The sequence below is a fragment of the Danio rerio genome, chromosome 3 (assembly GCF_052040795.2).
Source record: "Danio rerio strain M-AB ecotype USA chromosome 3, GRCz13ab, whole genome shotgun sequence".
Classification (NCBI taxonomy): Eukaryota; Metazoa; Chordata; class Actinopteri; order Cypriniformes; family Danionidae; genus Danio; species Danio rerio.
In genome coordinates this window covers 60,772,817-60,798,948 of record NC_141023.1, presented here as the reverse complement: position 1 = coordinate 60,798,948, position 26,132 = coordinate 60,772,817, and the positions used below count along the sequence as shown (strand labels likewise).

Sequence of the window (26,132 nt, the reverse complement as noted above, 5' to 3'; positions counted from 1 at the left end):
GTTGCGCCATAGCCCATTTGCTATTTACACGACGGACTTTGTAAGTGGAAAAACTGAATGTTTCACTAGCGAGAAAACAGTTAAACAGAGCATCTGCAGCGCGAGAATGAGAGATAAGGCCTTCTCATGATCTACTTTCACTTTCGCTCTCGTGGATAGGGAAACCTTATATGCACAGACATCAATTAGCCTATAATTAATTAATTTTGTTTGTTAAGCGCAAAGATTTGATTCAAAACTATTTCTAAATTCAGTTCTAATTTCCAGCAAATGAATAAATGAACAATAATAACAAAGTGTGAGTTATTTCCTAAAACACATGCTGTGCCCCATATGGTGCAAAACCTGACAGGTGGGCAAATCTAGCATATAAGAAATAATCCTGCTATTAATAATACCATTATACAAAAGCAAATTATTATGAATAAATTGAAAAAGCCTCCTGAGATGAAGAGGCATGAAAGCATAATTTTTATATTTGTGTAGGCTAGAAAATAATATGTTTTGTAATATTTTAATCCTTTATATTTATATCCTTTATATATCCTTATTATATCCTATATTTATATTTTTCAATATTTTATTTATTTTTCATTTGTAAAGACATTTGCATATTGCTGACACACAACTGACGCGCTCTGCGCTGGACAACAGACCGGCTTCGATCTGATCTATTTGAACCTTCTATTTAAGTTCCTCAAAATAGCAATGCGCCAGCAATGCGCCTCAATACGCCTTCTTTTTTAGTCCAGAACGCCTTTGGGCGCACATATGAGCGCAAATGCATTTGCTATTTAAACAGCGTGGCACAAAACATCAAAATGACTCTTGCGCCAAGAAACTAGCAAACAACTATTGCGTTGCGCCTTGCGCCACATTGCGCCGGGTGTATGATAGGGCCCTAAATCTCTCTTTGAGTGAACTATTTAATATATCTGCATAGTTGTCCAAATAAATGTCCTGTACGTGTTTTATATATTTTGAAATCTCGCTGTTGACCTGTGTATGTTTTTAAAAAATAAATATACACAATTATATATATATATATATATATATATATATATATATATATATATATATATATATATATATATATATATATATATATATATATATATACAACAATTATACCTACATACCTACAATTCAATACATACCTCGGTTCTGATGGCTTGACACGCGTTTTTCTTTTGTTATTCTATGCTTAGGCAATAGGAACCATAAAAGGTTAAGGAGAAAAAAATAAAAAACTGTTTATTGCAATACTCTATTTTACTTTAAAGCCAAGAAAAGTACAGTAGTTCCTAGTGTATTGTATAAAAAATTAACACTGAAATCTCACAGCTGCTGGTAGCCCATGTACATACTGGGGAACACATAAAATCCTACACTTTGAAAATAAACATACATGTGAAGTTAATAAAGATAAACTGGCCATTTCAAATAAACATAATTGTAATTCAGTAAACATAAATAAACCATCTTAATTATCTCGGTGCTAAAAAAAGTGTGAGACGGTAGTCTGTAAGTTAACGCGGATCGAGTGCTTTTATAAGATGACAGAAGCCTGCATCTCCAATCACTGAAAATGGCAGTAAATCTTCAGCAATGAACACCCGCACTGCCTTTGTTATTTTTATGTGTCTCTCTGAACCAGTTGGGTATGTCTGCTGGAAGAATTCAGCGAGGGATTGTTGCTATTTGGAGAACTTTATTACCTTCTCTGCTATCCTGCCTTCAGAAAGTAATATTGCTAGGTGATGGGGCCACAGATGTGCAGTCATGTTGGAAGTATTTCCGTTTGAGTAGGCTATAATGCTTGCACACAGTCATTTTTTTTTAAGGTTTTTTCTTTTATTGGCACTACACTCAACGGCAAAACCAAAATGTGCTCACACCACAGATTTGAAACACGCCGGTGTGGTAAGAAATCCAGCGCTTCCTTGTTCTGTTGCCTCACTTCACCGCTGCTCACCATGTTAAAGTATGGAATTAACTTTAGAGCATAGTGATTGAATATTTATTTGCGGGCAGGAGTTTCTTTGGGCTCTATTTTGACGGTTCCATGCGCAGAGCGCAAAACGCAGGGCGCAAAGGCTTTCAGGGCGTGTCAGGACACGTTTTTGCTAATTTAAGGACAGGAAATCTGAGAATAAACCAATTAGAGTCTCATCTCCCATTCCCTTTAAGAGTCAGCTATGTCACGCCAAGAGCGCATTCGCTATTTACAGGACGCAAAGTAAGTCTAAGTGGAAAAAATGAGCATTTCACAAGCAAACAGTTAACAGATAACAGGTTTTTTAACAGAAAACTGTTAAACAGAGCATCTACTGCGTGAGAATGAGAGATAATTGATCTACTTTCACATTCGCTCTTGGATAGGGAAACCTTTACGCACAGACATCAATTAGTCTATAAATAAATAATTTTGTTTGTTAAGCGCAAATATTAGTTTCAAAACTATTTCTAAATTCAGTTCTAATTTCCAGCAAACGAATAAATGAACAATAATAACAAAATGTGCTCAAAAACCTGAGTTATATCCTAAAACACATGCTGTGCCCCATATGGTCTAAAACCTGACAGGTGGGCAAATCTAAGCTTGTTTTTAATAAAACAAATATAAATATGGATATATTAAATAATACTGCTAATAATAATAACATTATACAAAAGCAAATTGTTATGAATGAACTGAAAAAGCCTCCCGAGATGAAGAAGACATAAAAGCAGAGATTTTTCATATTTATGTAGGCTAGAAAATAATGTTTTGTAATATTTTAATCATTTATATTTATATCCTATATCTATTCTTATTATATCCTATATATATCCTAAATATTTAATTTTTTTCATATGTAAAGATATTTGCCTATTGCTCTCTTGTGCGTATTAAGCAGTGCGTAAGCGAGGCGCAACTCTGCGCCGGAGTTTAGACCGGGTTAGTTTTGGTCTAATGAAAAATCTATAATAGTTGCTCAAAATAGCGACGCGCCAGCGGTCCGCCTCAGAACGCCTTCCTTTTTAGACCAGAACGCCTATGGGCACACAAATGAGCGCTAATGCATTTGCTAATTAAACAGCGTAGCGAAACGCCTCAAAACGACTCTTGCGCCAAGCTGAAACTACCAAAAGACTACAGCGCCACGCCTTGCGCCACACTGCGCCGGGTGTATGACAGGGCCCTAAATCTCAGCTCGTAGACTTACAGGCACACACAATCAATTTGGGGAGATATATATGAGCATTTCATAGGTGGGCCTTCAAAAATTGATCAGAGAAAGAAGTGGGCTCCGAAGTGAAGAAGGTTGAGAACCCCTGCCGTAATATACAATGTCAACCCAGAAAATATACTACTTTAAAATCTTAAACTTAATCATTCAAGATTAAGGACCAATCTCAAGTCAATTTTTACACCCCTACCCCTTCCCCTTGGTCCTTGAAACAGAGTGTGAAGGGGAAGGGCTTTATATGGACCCCTAAGGAAAAGGAGAACACTACAACACCCGCACACGTCATCATATGTCGCAACAAGCTCTCCAGTGTCCTGGAGAGTTTAGTTCCAACCCTTATTAAACACACCTGAACTAACTAATCAAGATCTTACTAGATATACTAGAAACTTCCAGGCAGGTGTGTTGAAGCAAGTGGGAGCTAAACTCTCCAGGACACTGGCCCTCCAGGACCGAGTTTGGACACCCCTGTGCTAAGGGAAAGAATTGGGATTGGTCCTAAACGTTGTTGGAAGATAAATCAAGGTCCCATAATGCAATTCAAAAGCATAAGTAAAAAATGAATCACAAAATATGGAAAACTGCTTATTTACAGATCCTTTACAGTTTACTATCAGTAGTACTTTACTTTAGTGTGCTTTACATTAGTATTCTACTCCAAAAAATAGTCACACCAAGACTGTTTGTATAAACCGACATGTGGACGAACAGCGTGACTAATGAGATCAGTCTGTACTCATTGTGTGTTTTGACTGCTAGTAAGAAGTGGGTCATTTTCTTACACAGCTTGTGGCTCCTTAAACTTGCCCACTTGCTGGATGTGATACATCAGGTCTCCGCCGTTAATGTACTCCATTACAAAGTACAGACGATCCTGACAAAAGACAAATGAGACAAATAGTGCAGGTGCAGAAAATATCAAGCACATCCCTGTTTTTAGCACTGAATCAATCCATCTACTGTCCTTAAATGCCATTGATATGTCAAGACACTCTGTAACAGACACTTTAGTGACCAGCTTTTGGCGCCTTTATTTCCTTCAAAATTAGAAAGTCGATTACATTCACATCCCAAACATGCACATTGACTAATACATTACCTAAAAATGACAGCATTTCTGTAATGGGGTTCATCAGTAAGGACTTCCTGCTAATTCAGAGGCAGTGTCAGAAAGTTTTGGGCCAGTGAAACATTGGGACAGAAATTCATATATCTGTTTAAGCTTTTACATCCACTTTATGGTCCGCAAATTGATTCCCTTGACCGTAATGTGCTCTTGTCACTAGCATGTATTCAGCTCAGGATCATTGGAAATATGTGCATCAGCTTACTTTTTTTTTGTGAAACATAACATATGTTGCTCTAGGTTTCGGAAGACAAATCCACTAGAGGGCGCTGTCTATTTTTTGTGAACTTGAAATACATTACTTTGGGTACATTTGTTGTACGTTTCAGATACACATCCTTTTTGTACACATCCAGCAAAAGACAGCACTTGTCGTACAGAGCAGCTAGCAAACCACTGACCAAACCCTTCACTAAATCCAATCAATAGTGTTTTTGTTCTACAAATCACTCATAGGATTTATGTATAACCTACTTTCCTAAAAACAAAACACTGCACATTTGTAAACAAACTAAGGGTGCTTTCACACCTGCCTTATTTAGTTCGATTGAATCGCACTAGAGTTCGTTTGCCCTTTTGGTGCGGTTCGTTTGGGCAGGTGAGAATGCAGCAATCGTACTCGAGTGCGCACCAAAAGTGGACCAAAAAACCGTACCGAGACCTGCTTGAAGAGGTGGTCTTGGTACGCTTTCAAACGAACCCTGGAGCGGTTCGTTTGTGGTGAGAATATGATTCGTACTAAAACAGGTCCAACCGCAAAAAGTACTGTGTGTTTTGGACTAATTCAGCTGCCGTAGACCGATGCGCTGTGAATTATTCCTCCGTGTCACCTTCCTCTGACACCAGTTGTGTTTAAGAACTGATAAACCCGCAGGGAGTTATGCTGTTTGGAGTGAAATGCGAGTGGACATGATGGCTGATTTGCTGTCTGCATGCAGCTCATGAATATTTAGCGAGGGCATGCTGGGATCTGTTGGATTATTCATGAGCAGGATGCCCTCACTGAGAGCAGCTGCTGGGGTTCCTGGAGGAGATTCTCCTGTCCGGCACATACAAAACCCCCAATACAAACACTGCTTATTTGTGCTGTTTTCTATGTCAAACATTAAACGGAGAGTTTAATGAATTTATCTAACACAATGAAAAGATTTTGAAGATTTTGGAAGAAAAATGTATAATACTTACAATATTTGCTGACCCAGAGACCCTAATTCTGAGAGAAACCCTGAATAAATAGGCTTTCCATTTGTATGTATGGTTTGCTAGGATAGAACAATATTTGTCAGAGATACCGCTATTTGAATATCTGAGGGTTCAAAAAGAAAAATCCCCTCTCTAAAGTTGTCTAAATGAACTGCTCAGCAATGCACATTACTGATCAAAAATTAGGCTTTCAGTTGGCGGTGATAGCTTAGTGGTTAGTATGCAGACATACTATGTAGCGCAAATTGACTTCGGGGGCCCCGAGATTGAATCCTGGATCATGGACCTTTACGATCCAGTCTCTCTTCTCTATCCAACTTCACATATCTACCTATAGTTCTGTCAATAAAAGGCGAAATGCCCCAAAATAAATATTTAAAAAGTTATGTTTTCTTAGTAGAAGCTGTAGCTGATCAGGCACTTTGCATTAGGGTGCAGTGCTAGTTTGGAAAAATGCTCTTATTGTTTACCTACACTACTAGTAAGTAGTTACACTACTAGTGTAATGTGATATTTTAATATCTTCTTTATGGAGGATCCTAATATACAATCATGTGAACAAGTTACAACACCTTGTTGGATTTGACGAGTTTCCATATCAGGACATATCAGTTAAAAAAAAACTCACAAAGCGTCATTATTTATTTAACAAAAAATATAGCCATGGCTGACAATCGAAAGACAGCTTATGATTCAGATAACTGTGAATCAACTTTTCTGCAGTTTTCTGCACAATCCTTTCAACAGCATTTCAGTCAGAATGAGCTCCGGACTTCACGGGGACCCGGAAGGGATTTGATGGTGGAGAAAAAAAATGTGTACATTTTGAGGTCGGATAGATAAAATTTTGGGCGCATATGCGATTAAAATGGTCGCAATTTGGAGCCCAGTTATACCATTAGTAAAACAACAGATTTATTGTTGGCCTAAAACGTTTGCACAGTAATGTATGTCAGAAACAGAAAAAGCAGCATCATTTTACTGTCAGAGATTTTTCTCAGAGCATCGCATCCATTGCAGTGGACATGGTGAAAAAAAGAAGACGTTTTTTTTTTTTTATGTCTAATGGTTAATGGTATTGTAACAGTAAATGCTCCAAATGACAAACACACACAGCGAACACAGAGATGCATTTCTCACCACTGTCTGGAAGCAAGAGTGTAGTTGTGTGAGGAAAGGTGGCTTTTCTCTTTGGGCCAGAACTCTCTTCTCCACCATTGTGCACTCCACGTCATCATCCTGGATCACCACATCCTTTTTCAGGATTTTAATAGCGTATAACTCCTCTGTGGACTTCATCTCTGCCAACATCACCTGTGTGTGACACACACATTTTTGGAGAAGAGTTAAAAACACCTATGGGGAATTTTAGAGGAGCATTTTGTATCTCCAAGTTTTGAATAAGAACCCAAATTAAATCAAGCCTTTGTCAGGGTTCTGCCACTCTGGTCTTGTAAATTCTTGTTTTGGTGGCAGAGCTCTGACACTACCCATGTCTGGTCCTGTTTCTGTCTCTGTGTGCAAGTGTTTGTGTTTGTTCTGTCAGCATCGCGCTGCTTTATTCTCGGCGCCTCCGTCTAGTTGGTTTCAGTTGTTTGGTGCTGAGATGAAGCATGCGCGTTGCTTATGCGTGAGCGCACAGTAAGATGTTTATCTATCGTGTCCTCGTGTCTTGTGTCTCTTGTCAAAGCACGTGGCTCGGTGTTTACATTGTGGTCACGTGCTTTGGTCGTGTGCTTCAGTGTTTTGTTTTTGTTGTCATGAACATGCGGTAAATGAGTTCTCTCATTGGCTGCATGTTCTTGTCCTGTTATGTGAGCGCATGGCTTGTGTTGTCTCTCTGTGTCATGCGCTCTCCCGTCTATTGTCTTATCCCACCCTCCTTGTTAACTCATTATTAGTTAATTGTGTTCACCTGTTTGTGTGTTAATTTTCTACAGTTATAAACCCCTCACATTTGCTGTCCTGGGCCAGTTCGTCATCACATGTCGTTGTATGAAGTCTTGTCCTGTTGTGTTTCCAGTCGTCATCCTTGTCAGCCTGCCCAGTCCTGTTTGTTTGTGTATGTATTTGTTTTGTTAATGTTTTCCCCCTCGGCGTAGTTTATTTTGCATTTTATTTTATATTTATAATTTAATAAATTCCCCATTTTCCTGCACTTAAGTCCTCGCTCCTTTTTCCCCATTTCCCATCCACAACCCTGACAGCCTTAGGGACATTTGTCTTAAAAATATTAACTTTTTTGCAACCTAGTCACATTGTGGATATGTTCCCCTGTAAATACATCTGGAGAGCGCAAAATACTTCCTAGGAGCTATGTTGTTTTGCAGTTTTTGTTTTCGCAAATCTACCAGAGGCCGCTGTGTACACTTTTTCAGATCTCAAACTCCTCTAGCGAATGACATTCGTGCCTACCAGAAGTCTGACCGACCGATAACCACACCCACCCCCTTCCCTTATGCAGAGTTCAGACTGCATGATTTTCAAAGTAGCCGTGTCACAGATGTTTTCACACTGCATGACTATCTGGGCTAGCGTTTCGTCGCTGCTTTGTTTACACTGTAAGATGGATCGGCGACAGGGACTTTCATATTGGATGACTTTACAATAGGAAGAATCTTCAAAAACTTCATCCAAACTAAGTCTTACAGCCAAAAACACAGTATATCTTTTGTTATTAACTACATAACGAGAAAGAAGCCCTTAATGGGGTAAAAATTTACATATTTTCTCACCTGGGTTTGAAGGGAATTAGCAATTTCTCTTCAACTTTCTTTTTTAACTTTCTGTATGAAACATGAAACAGACACGGGTGCTCCTGTCAATCCTTCACTAGTTGTTCCTCCATTTCTTGGATCCAAATAAATTGAAAATGAGCACTTTTAACTTCTCACTCAACCTCCCGCTGGCCAGCAGGTACACACAAACACACACACAACTGAATGCTGCTCTCTCATTGGCTGTAAGCGATCACCGATGTTATTTTTAGTCAAAACTCATTTAACACGGCATGATTTAAATTCTCTCAGATTGTGTCTTGGTTAGTTCATACTGTGTGATTGTCACTCACGTGCATGAGCACCGATTTGCCTGTCATTTTAGGCATTTGTTGGCTATTTCCCAAAACCTGTCGACGAGTCAAAATCGGGGCTAAATTCATGAACTCGGCATGAGCCAACCAATAGTGTTTTGAAAAGCAATGCAGAAAAAGAAAAGCCATTGCAGCCACCTGATTTGTAGAAGGTTTTCAGATCTCACCACATTCTCACCCTGTAATTTACTTGTTTATTTTACCTTTTGCCTTTTGTTTTTGTTTGACCTGCTTTCTGGTACTGTTCTTCATTGGACTGAATCACCGTTGTCACGATCAACTCAACTCCGCTTTCCAAGTCCGTTGACATAATTGGCGAGCTACTGTTCAAACTGGTAACAGCGGAAAAGCCATCCACAAGGAGGTAGGTGGTCAGCTGGTAGCTCCCAAAAAAAAAACAAGCCAGCGGTGGTGTCATAATGCCTCGTAGCTATCGTTTTAAAGACGAAATGCAGCCAGACGTACATCTGGCAACATCATTTGTGCTCTCCAGAAATGTAGATGGGGTACATATTCACAATGAGCCTGTGTTGACTTTTGTATGTCCTTACGTTCTGGTCAACTCTGTAAAGGCATAATAATCTGAAAAACACTGATAAAAAAAGGCATGTGACTTGCTCCAAAAGATGTCACTTCCTCTGGTGGGAAACTCTAGAAGAAACTGAGGCTTCTCATTATTCTTGTCTCATTAATTTGTTTACAATGTTTGGAATACACTAATAATAGATTAATTATGTGTCAATTCTGTTACTTTAATATTTTAACAAATTTCTTATTCACTTCTTACAAGCAATAATACAATGCAAACACATGAAATTAAGTTTTAGACATGTGATATATGGTTTGAGGTTAGCATCATGAGCTAAAGCTAAAATGGTGGAAAATGTCAACTCTGTTATCATCAACTCTGTTAGGGGTTTAAAACGATTAACAAACATCGATTAGTGATAGAATCAAACATCCCCTGTTACATTTAACCATAACTTTTAGCCAGGACTGATTACTGTGCATATTTTAGATACATGACAATACTTCTTTTTTCAAATGTAATGTTTTTTTTAAAGAAAAGTTTTGTTGAATTAAAAAGTGCACCTATACATATATTTTCCTCGTTTTGACACATTAAAACATTGTGGCTAAGAAATACTTATTTGGTGTGGTCAGAGATCAGTTTGGTAAATCCTTAATTTTGAGCCGTAAAAAGTCATGTGAAATAAAAACTAATTGCGTTGCGACACAACCCATTTGCTCATGCACACTGAGCAAGCTAATACACAACACACACACAAGAAACTAAATGAATGAGGAGGCGTGTTGTGGACATAACACAACATCTAAATCAAGTCATCTTAGCATGTCAAAGTCAAGTTTGTGCATATAAAATATATTTCCCAACAAAAAAAGTGAGGCTAGTGAAAATGGCGAGTAACTAGTAATGTTGGAAATCTACATATATATATATATATATATATATATATATATATATATATATATATATATATATATATATATATATATATATACATACATACATACATACATATATATATATATATACACACACACACACACACAGACACACATATATATATATATATATATATATATATATATATATATATATATATATATATATATATATATATATTTATACAACAGTTCTGTCTGGTTCTCGAATCTGATTGGCTAATAGCCGTGATATATTTAAGTAATGTCAGCACCCGTACAGCCTCTTTACACTTTGTGTATTACTATTGTATGCCCACATACAGCCAGCAAAAAGCAGACACTACAGATCTAAAGTTTAAAAGATGCTTGCTCAACTGTTTAACTGTCAGCTTATGATATGAATCCAACGTGGAAAAAAGTAGTTCCTAATACAAAAGGGTTTTTGAGACTTTACGTGTTTGATTTTGTTTTTATATACACAATTATGCCGTCAAACTGTTATATAAACGCAATATCACACTCGTAGCAGTGTAATATGGCTGTATATCGGTACTGTTAGGAGCACTAAGGCAACGCACGCCTCCCACCAGTGCCGATATACAGCCATATCGCACTGCTACTCCTGTGATATTGCTCACATATATAATGCTCAATGTATATGAGTACACCCCTCACAAATCTCTCATTTAAATAAATAATTTTAATAGGAAGCTATACAATATTATATGTGTGCATATGCATTAGTTTAGTCAGCACTGAAGCCAAATCTGGAGTTAATCTAACAAAATAACTCATGATGATGGTATTTATGTAAATTTATATGTCAGGGACAAATATTAAATAAAGTTATTTTAAAAAAGCAAAATAAAAAAAATGCATAAAATCTTGTTGAAATTTTTGTCATTTGTAATTTTCCCCCAATATTTCATATGAATTTAAATGTATTATCTTTTTATATCTAAAGATGTTTAGTGAATAAATATTTTTTATTTATTTATAATATTTGTTTAATAAATAAGTTTTGTTCAAATGCACCAAAATATATGATCTATATTCACTGAAAACTGAATAACAATATTAATTTTTAAAATAGGGTGTACTCATTCTGTATATTCAAAATGGGGTGTGTGTGTGTGTGTGTGTGTGTGTGTGTGTGTGTGTGTGTGTGTGTATATATATATATATATATATATATATATATATATATATATATATATATATATACATACATACATATATATCACTATATATTAGGGATGTAACGGTATTGTAAATACTGTAATACCGCAATATTATTTTTTTTCGATATTACCGTAGTCGCATGACTCTGTAAAACTATAGGTCTTCTGAGAAAATTTGCTCAGGCGAATGAAGCGAACGGGAGGTAGCGGAAATTACAATTCCCATCAGCCCAGGCTTGGCCATAATCCCTTGCGGTCTGTTGTCGCTACAGATCCAGTAATGCGGAAATGGAGTGTGCTGCTAGAAGCGGGGATGAAAAAGAGCTGGAAAACGCTTAAGCGGGTGTTGTCGCCGCGCGCGTACTGAATAGCGGTGTTGTCGCGCGATTTCTTATCAGCTGTGTTGTCGCGCGCGTACTGAATAGCGGTGTTGTCACGCGAGTTCTTATCAGCTGTGTTGTCGCGCGCGTTCTGATCAGCTGTGTTGTCGCGCACGTACTGAATAGCGATGTTGTCGCGCGCGTTTTGATCAGCTGTGTTGTCGCGCGCGTTCTGATCAGCTGTGTTGTCGCGCGCGTTCTGATCAGCTGTGTTGTCGCGTGCGTTCTGATCAGCTGTGTTGTCGCGTGCGTTCTGATCAGCTGTGTTGTCGCGTGCGTTCTGATCAGCTGTGTTGTCACGCGCGCGTTCTGATCAGCTGTGTTGTTGCGCGCGTTCTGATCAGCTGTGTTGTCGCGCGCGTACTGAATAGCGGTGTTGTTGCGCGCGTTCTGATCAGCTGTGTTGTCGCGCACGTACTGTAAAGCGGGGAAGGGGGGTTGAGCGCGCATACTCAAGAGCGGTGTTGTCGCGCGCCTACTGAAGGCCGGGACGGAGGGTCTGTCGCGTCGCGGGGGCACTTTTGATCATTTTGGAAGGGCACTTTCTATCCAAGACTAAAAAGGGCATGTGCACTGCACAGGTTGAGCCCTATGTGTGCATGTGCCTGCAAGTTGGGGAATACGACTAATAACAGTCATGGGGACTGCAGAAACACAGCACACTGTTCAGATTGATGCAGACATGAGACCTCTATCTCACTCATGGCTTGTCCTCTCAAGTCGGGGAAAGACAATGCACAACGTTACCCACTGCTGTCAACCGGGGCCAAGTCATATCTCTCTTGTCCCAGAATCCTCAGTCCCAAATGAGAGGGTTTTTTTCTGTTGCAGGGGACATTGTAAATGCCCAGAGATACCAGCTTTTACCAGATTATAGTTATATGATAATTTTCCTATAAACCCATCTCTATCTAAGTGAGTGAGTGAGTGATTAAATGTTGAATGTGATGAGTTTTCAACAATACTAAATTGAAACTTTATTTTTTTACATGGTTTAATGATTTTTTGTTATTAAAATTGAAGTTCCTGTTTCAAAGCTTACAGATAGATGGCTAATTTGTATGTCATTGACACTTTTGGCACTTTTTTGGAGTATTTTCATAAGTTTTGTTTTTTCCTGTAAATGATTCAATAAATACCGTACCGTGACATTCATACCGAGGTATTACCGTACCGTGAAATTCTGATACCGTTACATCCCTACTGTAGAGTATAGAGTTATGCGAAATTTTCTAACAGAAGGATATTACAGATGATCTTTCAGAAAGTGACTGACCTTCCCAAAACTCCCTTTGCCAAGAAGAGCCAGGAAATGGAAGTCATTGAGTCGAACTTTGTCCATGTTTCCGGACGGTAAACTGAAGCGTCGGTGATCAGTGGGGGTGATGACTTTCTTTCCAGGACCGAGCTTGGCTTTCTACAAGAGTAATGGAGAGTGGTCAATAACAGACACATATTCACACAAGAGTTTCTACAACAATCTGCAAATGAAACTCTGTGACGTGCTCAGTGTGGCATTCGGTATAAACGTGCTGTTACTGTGCGGAAATGACAGAACATGCAGAACAAAGGCTGAAAAAAAAAAAAACGTCCACAGCTGCTGGAAGTGGAGATCTGGAAACATACAGGCTCCCAATTAGCTGTGATTGGTACCTTTTTCAAAACATGTTAGTACACCAAAAAAACTCGAGTGAACTCGAATGTACAGAACTCTAAAGTCTTGATTGAGTTAAAGGCCATTTATATGACATTGATTCAGTGGCTGAAGGTCACACAGTCGCTGTTAGCTTCTCCTCCATCAGGCGCATCGCAACACACTGAGGTTTATAATCTTTCAATTTGATTGCATTGGGGTGCATCTCAATCAGCTCTTTTGTTCAGTAGTCAGTGCACTCATCAGGTCGTCAGCCATTTTAAGTGCTGTCACAATCGCAAAATTTTTCCATTGCATTGAAACATTTGCATTGATACGCGCAACACTTAAAAAATGACAGTTTTGACTCTGTTTGTTCAAACTACTTAGAGCTGAAACAACACAACTCTTGAGTTTTTTTTGGGGTCAACTTAATTGTTTTATGTTCAATCCACTTACATTTGTACAAATTAATAAATTGTTTCATGCTGTCCTAACACAAATCAATTGTACCTAGTACCAATTGAAACCCAGCAATTTTTATGTGCCCTTAGCAGAAGTTCAGAAGCACATAAATAAATCACGATAAACGTAACAAGTGAGAGACGTTTTAAAATAGTTGGTTATTCATTTATTATTATTTTTTTACATTAGCAAACATAGCTAGATAGATTAGAAAAAAATAGCACATTTATAATAGTTAATATATTTATAATAGTTAAAATAACAGCGTATGCGCCCTTAGTGGAAATTCGGAAATGTGAAATAAGAATCCCATGACCCAAATCGTTAAAAGTAATGACAAATGACAAATTTTTTAAAAAAATCTGTATTTATTTTTAACATAAACGAACATAGCTATAGGAAATATGTAGCAAACTTTCATAATAGTTAATTTTGTGTTACAGTGTACGAAAGTTCGAAAGCACAAAATATGAGTCACGTGACCCAAATTGTCAACTGTAACAACAAATCATAGATGTTTTTTCTAAAAAGTAATCCGTTATTTATAGATTTTTAGCATGAACGAACATAACTAGATAGCTTTAGAAAAATACAGCATACATTTATAATAGTTTTTTTTTTTTTTACAGTGTATGCGCCCTTAACGAAAGTTCGGAAGTACGAAATATGATTCACAAGACCCAAATAGTCAAACATAATAAAAAACCAGAAACTTTTTTTTAAACTAATCAGCTATTTATTTATTTTTAGCATGAACGAACAGCTAGATAGATTAGAAAAAAAAACAAAAAAAAAAACTAGTAAACATTTATAATAGTTGAATTTTTTAAAAGTGTGTGGAAGTTTGGAAACTAGAAAATATAAGTCACGTGACCAAAATCGTTAAATGTAACACCAAATGACGTTTATATATATATATATATATATATATATATATATATATATATATATATATATATATATATATATATATAATGTCATTTGGTCACTGTATACATATATATATATATATATATATATATATATATATATATATATATATATATATATATATATATATATATATATATATATATATATATATATATATATATATATATATGAGCAATATCACATGAGTAGCAGTGCGATATGGCTGTATATCGGCACTGGTGGGAGGCGTGGGTTAGCCTTAGTGCCCCAACAGAGATAAATATAGCTCAAAAATATAATTCAGATTATCTTTATCAGAATTAATGAAATGTATTATTTAAAGACATGAATAATATAACACGCCTTCACGTCGCATGAAAATCCCAATGAATCATCAGCTTTAATAATAGAAAAGACAGCTATTTAACAGAAGAGCCGCTTAAGTTTCTGAGGTCAGAGGAAGACAGATAACCCTCATTCAGTCAGTGATGAGGAAATGACACACAATTATCAGGGGTTTCACATGCTAATTTAATTTGAGGCAGCTGTTGTAAATCCTCTCACGCTGCTAATGAAAGTATTGGAGTGCTGCTCTCTTAATATCGTCCTGCCGAAATAACAGGTGTGCAAACAGATGCAGTGCTGGTCCTTCACAATAATGATGCAATAGGTATTAGTAGTAACCAGTGCTGTGATTTACTATAGTTGTTTTTGGTCTAGGTCTGCGTCTTAGGGAAAGTTCACTGTGCTGATGTGGAGATCACTAATAGATGAATCTGCTTAATTCACATGCTACACTGAAAAAAAAGATACTTTCAAATAACGGTAGGTAAAATTACTGTAATTAGTTAGAAATAGTGTTTCCTCCAAATATAATTTAGCTTGGGGTTCAAACAATCATTTTAGTCTAAATCAACAATATTTATTATGGTCAAGAGAATAAATTACACTCTCAGAAATAAAGGTACGGGAGCTGTCACTGGGGCAGTACCTTTTCAAAAGGAACATATTTGTACCTGAAGGGTCCATAATGGTACCTAAAAGGTACTTTTTAGGTACATTTGGGTACTATTATGCACCTTTTAGGTACCCCTGTGGACTATTTGGGTACAAATATGTATCCTTTAAACAGGTACTGCCCCAGTGACAGCTCCCGTACCTTTATTTCTGATTTCTGAGAGTGTACATTCACACAAAGTAAAAATAGTGTTTACTATAAAAAACAGTATATATTTGTCTTATACGTATTATTATAGTATACTAAACAGTATACTATAAAAAATATATATATATATACATACAGTTAAAGTCAGATCTATTACATAACATAAAACATAATAGTTTTAATAACCCATTTCTAATAACGGATTTAATACTAATAAGAATAACGGATGCCATGACAGTAAATAATATTTTTCAGCTGAAGGTGGCATTTAAAGGCTTAAATAGGCTGTAAAAATACGGTTTATTGCTGGCAGCTGGGGTCTCTAACTAGGCAGGTTAGAGTAATTAGGCAAGTCATTGTATAACAGTGGTTTGTTCTGTAGACTATCGGAAAAAAAAATAGCTTTAAGGGGCTATTAATTTTGTCCTTAAAATGGTGTTTAAAAAATGTAAATCTGCTTTTATACTAGCCAAAATAAAACAAATAATAATTTCTCCAGAAGAAAAAAATATTATCAGATATACTGTGAAAATTTCCTTGCCCTGTTAAACATCATTTAGGAAATATTTTAAAAAGAAAACAAAAAAATAAATCAAGGGGGGGGGCTAATAATTCTGACTTCATCTGTATATGGTCTTATCACACAAAAATACTTTAAACTTGTCTGTATAGTCTTAGACATTTTCTTAATATCAAACTTAAGCTTTGAGTTTATGATGACACCTAGATATTAAAATTCACTTACTTCCTTGATTTCCTTTTGGTCAATTTGGATTTTAAATACTTCTAATGCTTTGTTTTTTTTTTTTTTAAGGAAAACACATTGAAAGTGTTTTGCTGTAGTTTAGAGTTAAACAGTTGTCCTGCAGCCAGTGGGAAATACAGACCAGTTGCTTGGTTAACATTTCTCCAGCCTTCTGTGGAGTTTCTGCTGTTATATAAATAGTTGTATCATCAGCATACATGTGACAACCAACCTCATTGCAACTTTCTGGTAGATCATTTATATACAAACAGAAAAGTAATGGTCCCAATATTGAGCCTTGTGGTACACCTAATTAGGATTTTTAGTGTTTACTTCACACCGTTAATTTGAACACATTGCTGTCTATAATCCAGGTATGACTTAAACCAGTTTAGAGCTAGTTGTGAAAAGTTAAATTGTTTCTATTTATTCATAAGTACTTCATGATTCACGGTATTGAAAGCCTTTTTAAAGTCTAAAAATACTGCTCCCACAACCTTTCCTTGATCCAAGCTGCTTTTTATCATATCTGTAAAATGTTGCCATTTCTGTTCAATATTTTGGTCAAAATCCAAACTGCTTAGAGTTCTGCTAATTACTTTCTTCCAAATATTTAATTAATTGTTCAGCCACTAACTTTTCTAAAACTTTGGATATTACTGGAACAATTGAGATGGCCCTATAATTAGACACCTCATCAAACTCCCCAGAATTAAAAACAGGGGTCACCACTGGCATCTTAAAAAATTGTGGAAACTTACCAGATTTAATAGACAGATTTACCAAATAAGCTATTGGCCTTAGCAACACTGAGCTATGATTCATTTATATATATATATATATATATATATATATATATATATATATATATATATATATATATATATATATATATATATATATATATATATATATATATATATATATATATATATATATAAAAGAAGCATCCAACACAAAAATATCTTTATCTTTTGAACTATTTTTTTGGATTAATATTGTCTTTAATTTTACCTTCATCAACCTGTGAAATATAAAAAGATGATAAACTGAAAAGATGATAAAGCATGTGTGTATTTACTGTACATATGCGTAATAAATATATACAGTACACACACAAATATATGTAAACACAAATGTTTATTTCGGATGCCATTAATCCTGATTAATATTTGCCAGGCACTAAATTCATTAAGATAATTCAGAACAAATATTGTATCAAAGTTTGTATCAATATAACTACAATTCCTTCACTGCTTTGTGTTGCATTCAATTTGTTTCACTCTGATGAAACTTCACGCGGTTACATATATCTGATTCCGCAATTTTATCCCTGCTTATCTCTGCTAAAGTTCAGCTTTAAAATCATTTACATCATTATTAAGTTTCATTTTTTCGGAGAACAAAAAATAAGATACTTTGAAAAATGTTGGAAAACGGTAACCATTGACATCTATGGTATTTATTTTCCTAGTATGGAAGGCAAAGGCCGCTGGTTTCCAACATTCTTCAAAATATCTTCTTTCGTGTTCATTAGAGACACTCATAATGCATTGGAAGCACTTAAATAGTGAGTACATTTGTCTTTTCAGGTGCACTATTGCTTTAAACTGCTTTGATTATAAAGTGCTACAGAAACACACACCAAAGCTTTTTTTTTTGCCTAAACAATGAAACAATAATTAAATATTATGGATCTATTATAACATGCATACATTAAAAGTCTGCAAAACTGGCATTTCATTAGCACTGAGCTCTGAGAAATGGTGAAAACTGAAACGCATCCATTATATTATCATGTGCTGCCCTCTATTGGAAGTCTCATGCAAACCCAAGCACTAGGTTCAATCAGAGAAGAGCAGCGTTAACGTGTCCGCTCATGTGTGTCATTCGCTCTGGATGCACATGAAACATGCTCAGGGTCCGGGGGAATTAACCTTCTATAACTTATAGAAGGCCCAGGCAGATCACAAACAGCCAAAAGATCATCTGCTGTCCTTCAGCTTCTGTGCTCTGCTCATTTACTAACAACTGCAGCCCTTCCCAACTGGAATTACATGGGTGTGTGTGTGTGTGTGTGGTGTGTAAAGTGTTTTGTGTACTGTATATCTGATGCATTTGATGGGAAATACATTTTAAAAGTACTAATTTATTGTTTTATTGGATTTTAGTCAACTGGAATGTCATACGTATCAGTGATGCTATGAGAGATTGGTATTTAATAGGGTACAGTATCCACTTTTTCTTGTACCCCATGATACTTTGTGTAAATTATCGAAGTAATATTGGGTAAACTGTAAATAGTAAGTGAAGTATTTTAAAAACAGAGGGACAGTGAGGGACGATGGACACAAAAAATGCCAAATGTACGTCTCATTTGGAAGTGCAACCCATAACTTGATATGTAGAGGTGCTAAAAAGATAACTATAAAATAGTTCACTGACACAATGATAAATGAATAATAATAATAATAACTAAAATACTAAATACTTAAAAATAATAGTGATAATAAATATTGATATTATTATAGGATTATTATGGCAATAAAAATAATAATAACAGCAACAGCAAAAATATTGCCACTACTACTAATATTAACAACAACAATAATATTCAATATTATTATCATTATATACCTGTAAATAACAACAACAACAACAACAATAATAATAACATAATATAATATATAATATATAAAATATTAAAATATTAAATAATAACACAAGCTACTACTTCAAACATTTAATAATAATAATAATAATAATAATAATAATAATAATAATACAAACTACTACTTAACATGTTAAATAATAATAACAGCAATACAAACTACTACCTAAAATTTTAAGTAATAATGATAATAATAATAATAATAATACAAACTATTATTTAAATATTAAATAAAATCATAATAATAATAATAATACAAAATCCACCTTACAAAATAATATTAATAATTATTAATATTATTATAATAACAAGAGTAGTAACAACAACAACAACAACGACTCCGACTACAAAAAACATCAATCAATATTATTTGCTTGTACATAATAATAATAATAATAATAATAATAATAATAATAATAATAATAATAAAACAAGTTACTAATTAAAACCATATTAATGATAATGATTATTATAATAATGACAACAACAACAACAATTTTAATCTTTAAAACAAAAATTGTCATTAGAACAACAATAATATATTATCATCATTACTTGCTTGTAAATAATAATAATAATAATAGTAATACATAATCAATATTGTCATCATTATATGCTTGTAAATAATACTACTACTACTAATAATAATAATAATAATAATAATGATGATGTTTTTTTTTGTAATAACAATATGTTGCCCCTTCAGCGGATCAAAGGTCAGATGTCATGGGATGGCATTTTTGGAATGTGCTTTTGTGTGTGTGCGCATGTGTCTCAATAGACACCTGAAAGGAGTCGGATTGCATCTTTGTTAGTAAATCTGATTTCTTTGTTGCAGCCGGAGCCGCACAAATAATCAGAGCGAGTGATTTCTAGCATCATTTGATGGACAGATCGGGACAGACGAGAGGCGAGCAGGCCAGAGAGACGGACGAGTCTACCTTCAGCAGGTGGATATTGAACTGACAGGCCTAGAGGAGGGAGAAAACTGGTATGTTAGTCTGCGGAAAGCACACAGACGAGGATGAAGACACGGCTTTCTCTTCAGACTGCTGGACATGCGGAAGAGCAGGGAAATATTTTTGACAAAAACAAGGAGAGAGGACATCAGACAAACCAATGCTCAAATGAACCCTGATCACATTTCATGGACTCTCAACTTTAATGGCAAAAGAAATAAAAACATAGTTTATATAATCTTTCTATTAAAAATCGGGGGAAGAAACAGTATTACACAGCACGAATTACAAATATTACTTCTTTCTAACAGGGAAAACCAGCAACCAAATCAAAAATGTATGATTATATGGTGATTATCGTGGCTTTGCAGTCAAAAAATGTCATTATAATGGAAGTCAATAGGGAAAAAACTGCCACCAACATAACGAAAGGGTAGAATTTGACACAATTTGAACAGTACACAAGGGTTAAATGACAATGGCATTTAGTAAAAGATAGTTTACATTCTTCTGCAAGATGTTATGTTTACACTATACTATAGACCAGCGGTTCTCAACTGGTTTGCCCATTGGACCCACATTTTTACATGGTCATCAAGCCACGACCCAAATTTGGAACTAGAATATAATTTTAGGAATTATAATATATTTGTATTTATTTGTTAACAAACACAAGTAGTGACAGTTAAATCACAAGAAAATCACAATGGCTTACAAATAAACAACATTTTATTGCTGTCATTTAACAAAATGTATCAAATTATTGAAATATTACAAAGTAAAAAAGACAAATACTGTAAACATTTGTTAGGATAAAGAAAAGGTTCAGTTTAAATGATCTACACTGAACTGTTAATAAAACTGATCTCGTTGAACCGAACCAGCAAATTACAGTAAAACTATTAAAATAATCATAACCATTTTTATATTAATCACCAGTTATTTGCTCTACTGCTATTGTGTGGGCTTTCTTGGCCTTTGCTAAACGGTGAGCTACACAGTACGATGCATGGAGTGCCTGTTCTTATTTTGAACATGAAGATGTTAGACACTTTTGTGATGCCCTCAGCTATTGGAGTCGTCTTTGAAAACCAGGGTGTTTGGTTTCTAAAATGTCGCTTTAATTATTTTTTGCCGTCAATATATGTAAATCCATACTTTACATACTTAGGGTGGCGATGCAGTGGCGCAGTAGGTACTGCCGTCGCCTCACATCAAGAAGGTCGCTGGTTCGAACCTCGGCCCAGTTGGCGTTTCTATGTGGAGTTTGCATGTTCTCCCAGCCTTCGTGTGGGTTTCCTCCGCGTGCTCTGGTTTCCCCCACAGTCCAAAGACATGCGGTACAGGTGAACTGGGTAGGCTAAATTGTCTGTAGTGTGTGAATGTGTGTGTGGATGTTTCCCAGAGATGGGTTCCGGCTGGAAGGGCATCCGCTGCGTAAAAACTTGCTTGATAAGTTGGCGTTTCATTTTGCTGTGGCAACCCCGGGTTAATAAAGTGACTAAGCCGACAAGAAAATGAATGAATGAATATATATATATATATATATATATATATATATATATATATATATATATATATATATATATATATATATATATATATATATATATATATATATAATTGGGGTGTGGGGGATTTATTGTGAGCTTGACAGAAAACTGCACATTCATCTGAGAGAATCATGATTCTGAAGACTGTCACAGCACCCTGATGACTGTTAGCCCTGACAGCCCAGATAAAGACCAAAAACACCCAAAAAACAAAACAAAAGTTTCCATAGACACACACACAAGCTAACAGCTTCGGTCTGATGAAGCCAAACTGTGGTTGAATTGTCAGTAAACGCTTGACAATGGGATCTGAGCAGCAGTCATGTCCCTGCCATCCCTCAGCATCCCACCAGCCCCGGGATTTCACCATGGAAACGGTTTCTATGGTGACCTGACACCAGCATTGGTCTTCGGAGAGTCACGATCTAGTCTGAAGCACATTCACGCATCCACAGGCTGATTGTGTGATTCAGGACTGCTAAACGCTTCTCTGACGTGACCGTGAGTGTGTGAAGCAGAGCCACAGACACTCACCTCAAACTTCTGCCGCAGCTCCAAGTTAATGTCATTCTCCTCGGGGATGGGTACGTTGTAGTACTCACCCTCCTCCTGGTTCAGCATCTTATACCTGTCAGACAGATACAACTGATGTAATTACCCAGTATTACCATAGTGCAGTTCAAAAACATGTACAGTATATGGTACAATATTCCATTATGTTACTGTGGCAAAATTGTGTATACATATATATATATATAAAAAAACATGCTGTCTGAATATATTAGCTTCCTAGCCATCGACAACTTGTCAAAAAAGATGCAAGGCATCCTCGCCATTGACATATCTTTACAGCAATCTGTGTTTTTCGTTTCGTGTTTTTAAGCCCTACTGTAGCTCCAGAATAGTTACAGAACTCCTGTAACTCAGTTGAGTGAAACTTAAAATTATAAGAGAAGGTGTAGACAAGATTCTATGTAAAAAGAGTCGTCACTGGCGACTATGAAATGATCAGCCCCCATTGACCTGTGTGTCTGTGTGTAGTATATACTATATGCCTTAAAAATGCACTACTTTAAAAAAAAAAACTTTTTTGTAAAAAATGTTTCGTTTTTATGCAATCTACTGCATTCAAAAGGTAATAAAACATTAACACATAAAGATATGATAAAATGTTTTGTTGTTGTTGTTGTTATTTAAACAAAGAGGCGTTGTTCTTTATTTTGATACAGTGCATCTGGAAAATATTCATAGTGCTTCACTTTTTCCACAATTTTTTTTATGTTACAGCCTTATTTCAAAAATGGATTAAATTAATTTATTTCCTCAAAATTCTACACACAATACCCCATAATGACAATGTGAAAAAAGTTTTTTTTTTAATTGTTGCAAATTTATTCATAATAAAAAATCTGAAAAAATCACATGTTCATCAGTATTCACAGCCTTTGCTCAATACTTTGTTGATGCGCCTTTGGCAGCAATTAAAGCCTCAATTCTTTTTGGATATGATGCCACAAGCTTGGCACACCTGTCTGAGGGAATTTTTGCCCATTCCTCTTTGCAGTACCTCTCAAGTTCTATCAGATTGTATGGGAAGCGACTGTGTACAGCCATTTTCAGATGTTTCCAGAGATGTTCAATAGGATTTAGGTCTGGGCTCTGGCTGGGCCACTCAAGAACATTCACAGAATTGCTGTGAACCCACTCCATTGATATTTTAGCAGTGTGCTTTGGTTTATTGTCCTGCTGGAAGATGAACCGTCGCCCCAAGAGCACTCTGAAGCAAGTTTTCATTCAGGATGTCTCTGTACATTGCTGCATTCATTTTCCCCTCAATCCTGGCTAGTCTTACAGTTCCTGCTGCTGAAAAACATCCCCACAGCATGATGCTGCCACCACCATGCTTCACTGTAGCGATGGTATTAGCCTGGTGATGAGCGGTGCCTGGTTTTCTCCAAATGTAATGCCTGGCATTCACTCCAATAGTTCAATTTTAGTCTCATCAGACCAGAAAACTTTATTTCTTATGCCCCCCCCCCACCCCCCGCCCCCCGATCACTCAGCTTAGATGGCCAGCCAGCTCTATGAAGTGTCCTGGTGGTTCCAAACAACTTCCACTTATGGAAGATGGAGGCCACAGTGCTCATTGGAACTTGCGGAGCAGCAGAAGTTTTTCTGTTACCTTTCCCAGCCTTGTGGCTCAAGACAATTCCTTGTTCTTCATGCTTGGTTTGTGCTTTCATCATGTCCAATCAACTGAATATACCACAGGTGAACTCCAATTAAGCTGCGGAAACATCTTAAGAATGATCAGAGGAAACAGAATTTACCTGAGCTCTGAATACTGGCTGTGAATACTGATGTACATGTGATTTTTCAGATTTTTTTTATTATTAATAAATTTCCAACAATTTCAAAAAATCTTTTTCACATTGTGATTATGGGGTATTGTGTGTAGAATTTTGAGGAATTAACTAGTTTAATCCATTTTGGAATAAGGCAGTAACATAAAAAAAAACGTGGAAAAGTGAAGCGCTATAAATACTTTCCGGATGCACTGCAGTTGACTAGACAAGAAAGCTGCAGTGAAATTTGTTTCATTAAACTAATCAACTAAGTTCAATGTGAAACTAAACAGCCCTAACATCCCATAAAGCAAAGTTATGCCCAAACTATGTCTTTTAGACGTCTTTAAGGATGTCAAAATTATGTAAAGTGCAGTAAAGTAAAATAAAGTAAAGCTTAGACACAACTTTGTTTAGTTTCATATTGTGTAAAGTTTTAAGGCAATGGCTTTCCACGCATTTTTACTAGTAAAATTTTGCTTTCAAAATAAATGTATTTGATATTTTTCATCGATGATTACGATTAAATTGATATTTTAATTAAGCAACTTTCAATGAAAACATTTGTATTGAAATATTAGTGCTGAAAAGACGTGGACCTTGTTACTTGTGCATTACTTTGTTGATACAAAAATGTATTTGAGTAAAGCATTTAAAAAATAAATCAAGCAGCGCAATTTACTAAGGTTTTTACTGATATTTGACACCATAAAAAAACCCTGGACAACATAAGCCAAAGTAATATGCATTAAAATGCTTGACTGTAGACTGAAGGACTGCCAGAACACAGTCATCTGTTGTTTTATGGCTTTAGTAACAGACACTGAACTTCCTGTTGCCATAAACATGACATCATTAAGCTGAGGCAATGGCTCTGGTCTTTGTGTGTGTGTGTGTGTGTGTGTGTGTGTGTGTGTGTGTGTGTGTGTGTGTGTGTGTGTGTGTGTGTGTGTGTGTGTGTGTCTGTGTGTCTGTGTGTGTGTCTGTGTGTGTTTTCCTATTGTTGTGGGGACCAAATGTCCTTTCAAGTATAGCAATACCAGTTAATTTTGACCTAGTAGGGGCATTTTGGTCATCAGGAGGAAATCAGCTCACAAATCACGAAAAGTGGAGTACTTTGAAAATGTAAAATGCAGATTAGTTCCTGCGAGGGTTGAGTTTAGGGCTAGGATTGGGGGAAGAGGATAGAATATACAGTACGGTTACGTCTGTGATAAGAGCTCATAAAGATAGCTGTACAAGTGTGTGTGTACAGTAAATGTGTATGTGTCTCTCTATCTCTGGAGATCTGCAATGGAGAATTTTATATAGAGCTTTGTCAGTTGATGCTTTTATTTCTGTGATTAATTCAAGCATTTATGATAAAAGTGTGTGTTTTGTGGCCTTAGAGAATCTGTTTCAGTATTGTGTGAGACTTTTTACCTTGTTGAGTCAATTGTTTCTTAAAGTCTGGTGAAAAGTTTACCCATGATGTATTTACTTTAGAAGCAGGAAAGAGTTAAAGGCCAGAGATAAAATGGCAAGTGATTCACTTTTGGAATGGTCTAGCAAAACAGTACTATGAACATGAGCAGGAATAATGAATGAAGAACAGATCTGGTGTTTATTTAAACCGTATGCAATGTCTTGATTTTGATTTTAAGAATTATGTTGACATATACAGTAAGTTGATATATAATATATAATAATACTATATAATATATAAGTTAATGAATGATTTATATTATGGTAATGTAGATTTATATTATTTTCTGTGTTGTGATGAAGGGGATTTATCCTTTTATACACTGTATGGTGTAAAGTTTACAAAATGTTTGGAATTATTCATTCATTCATTTTCCTTCGGCTTAGTCCCTTTATTTATTAGAGGTTGCCACAGTGGAATGAACCGCCAATGGGGAGAACATGCAAACTTCACACAGAAATGCCAACTGACCCAGCTGGGACTCAAACCAGTGACCTTGCTGTTAGGCAACAGTGCTAACCACTGAACACACCATGTCGCCTGATTGGAATTAATT

General features: G+C 35.9%; 1 protein-coding gene across 10 annotated transcripts in view; it reads right to left on the bottom strand.

Moving 5' to 3' along the window:
* prkcab (protein kinase C, alpha, b) overlaps positions 1 to 26,132 on the bottom strand; it is a 624,299-nt gene that overhangs the window by 351,685 nt on the left and 246,482 nt on the right. For 7 of the 10 annotated variants that reach the window (XR_015481356.1, XR_015481355.1, XR_015481357.1 and 4 more), the window contains 4 exons: positions 22,301 to 22,394; positions 12,940 to 13,080; positions 6,703 to 6,876; positions 4,016 to 4,107 (listed from right to left, as the gene is read on the bottom strand). Coding sequence is in view for 4 of the 10 variants with exons in the window: in XM_087245281.1 (XP_087101407.1) it covers positions 4,016 to 4,107; positions 6,703 to 6,876; positions 12,940 to 13,080; positions 22,301 to 22,394 (501 nt within the window). In the remaining 6 variants the exon portion in view is untranslated. Of the gene's footprint in view, positions 1 to 4,015; positions 4,108 to 6,702; positions 6,877 to 12,746; positions 13,081 to 20,195; positions 20,226 to 22,300; positions 22,395 to 26,132 lie in introns of all 10 variants that reach the window. The other 3 variants (XR_015481354.1, XM_087245280.1, XR_015481359.1) reach the window with 2 other exon arrangements.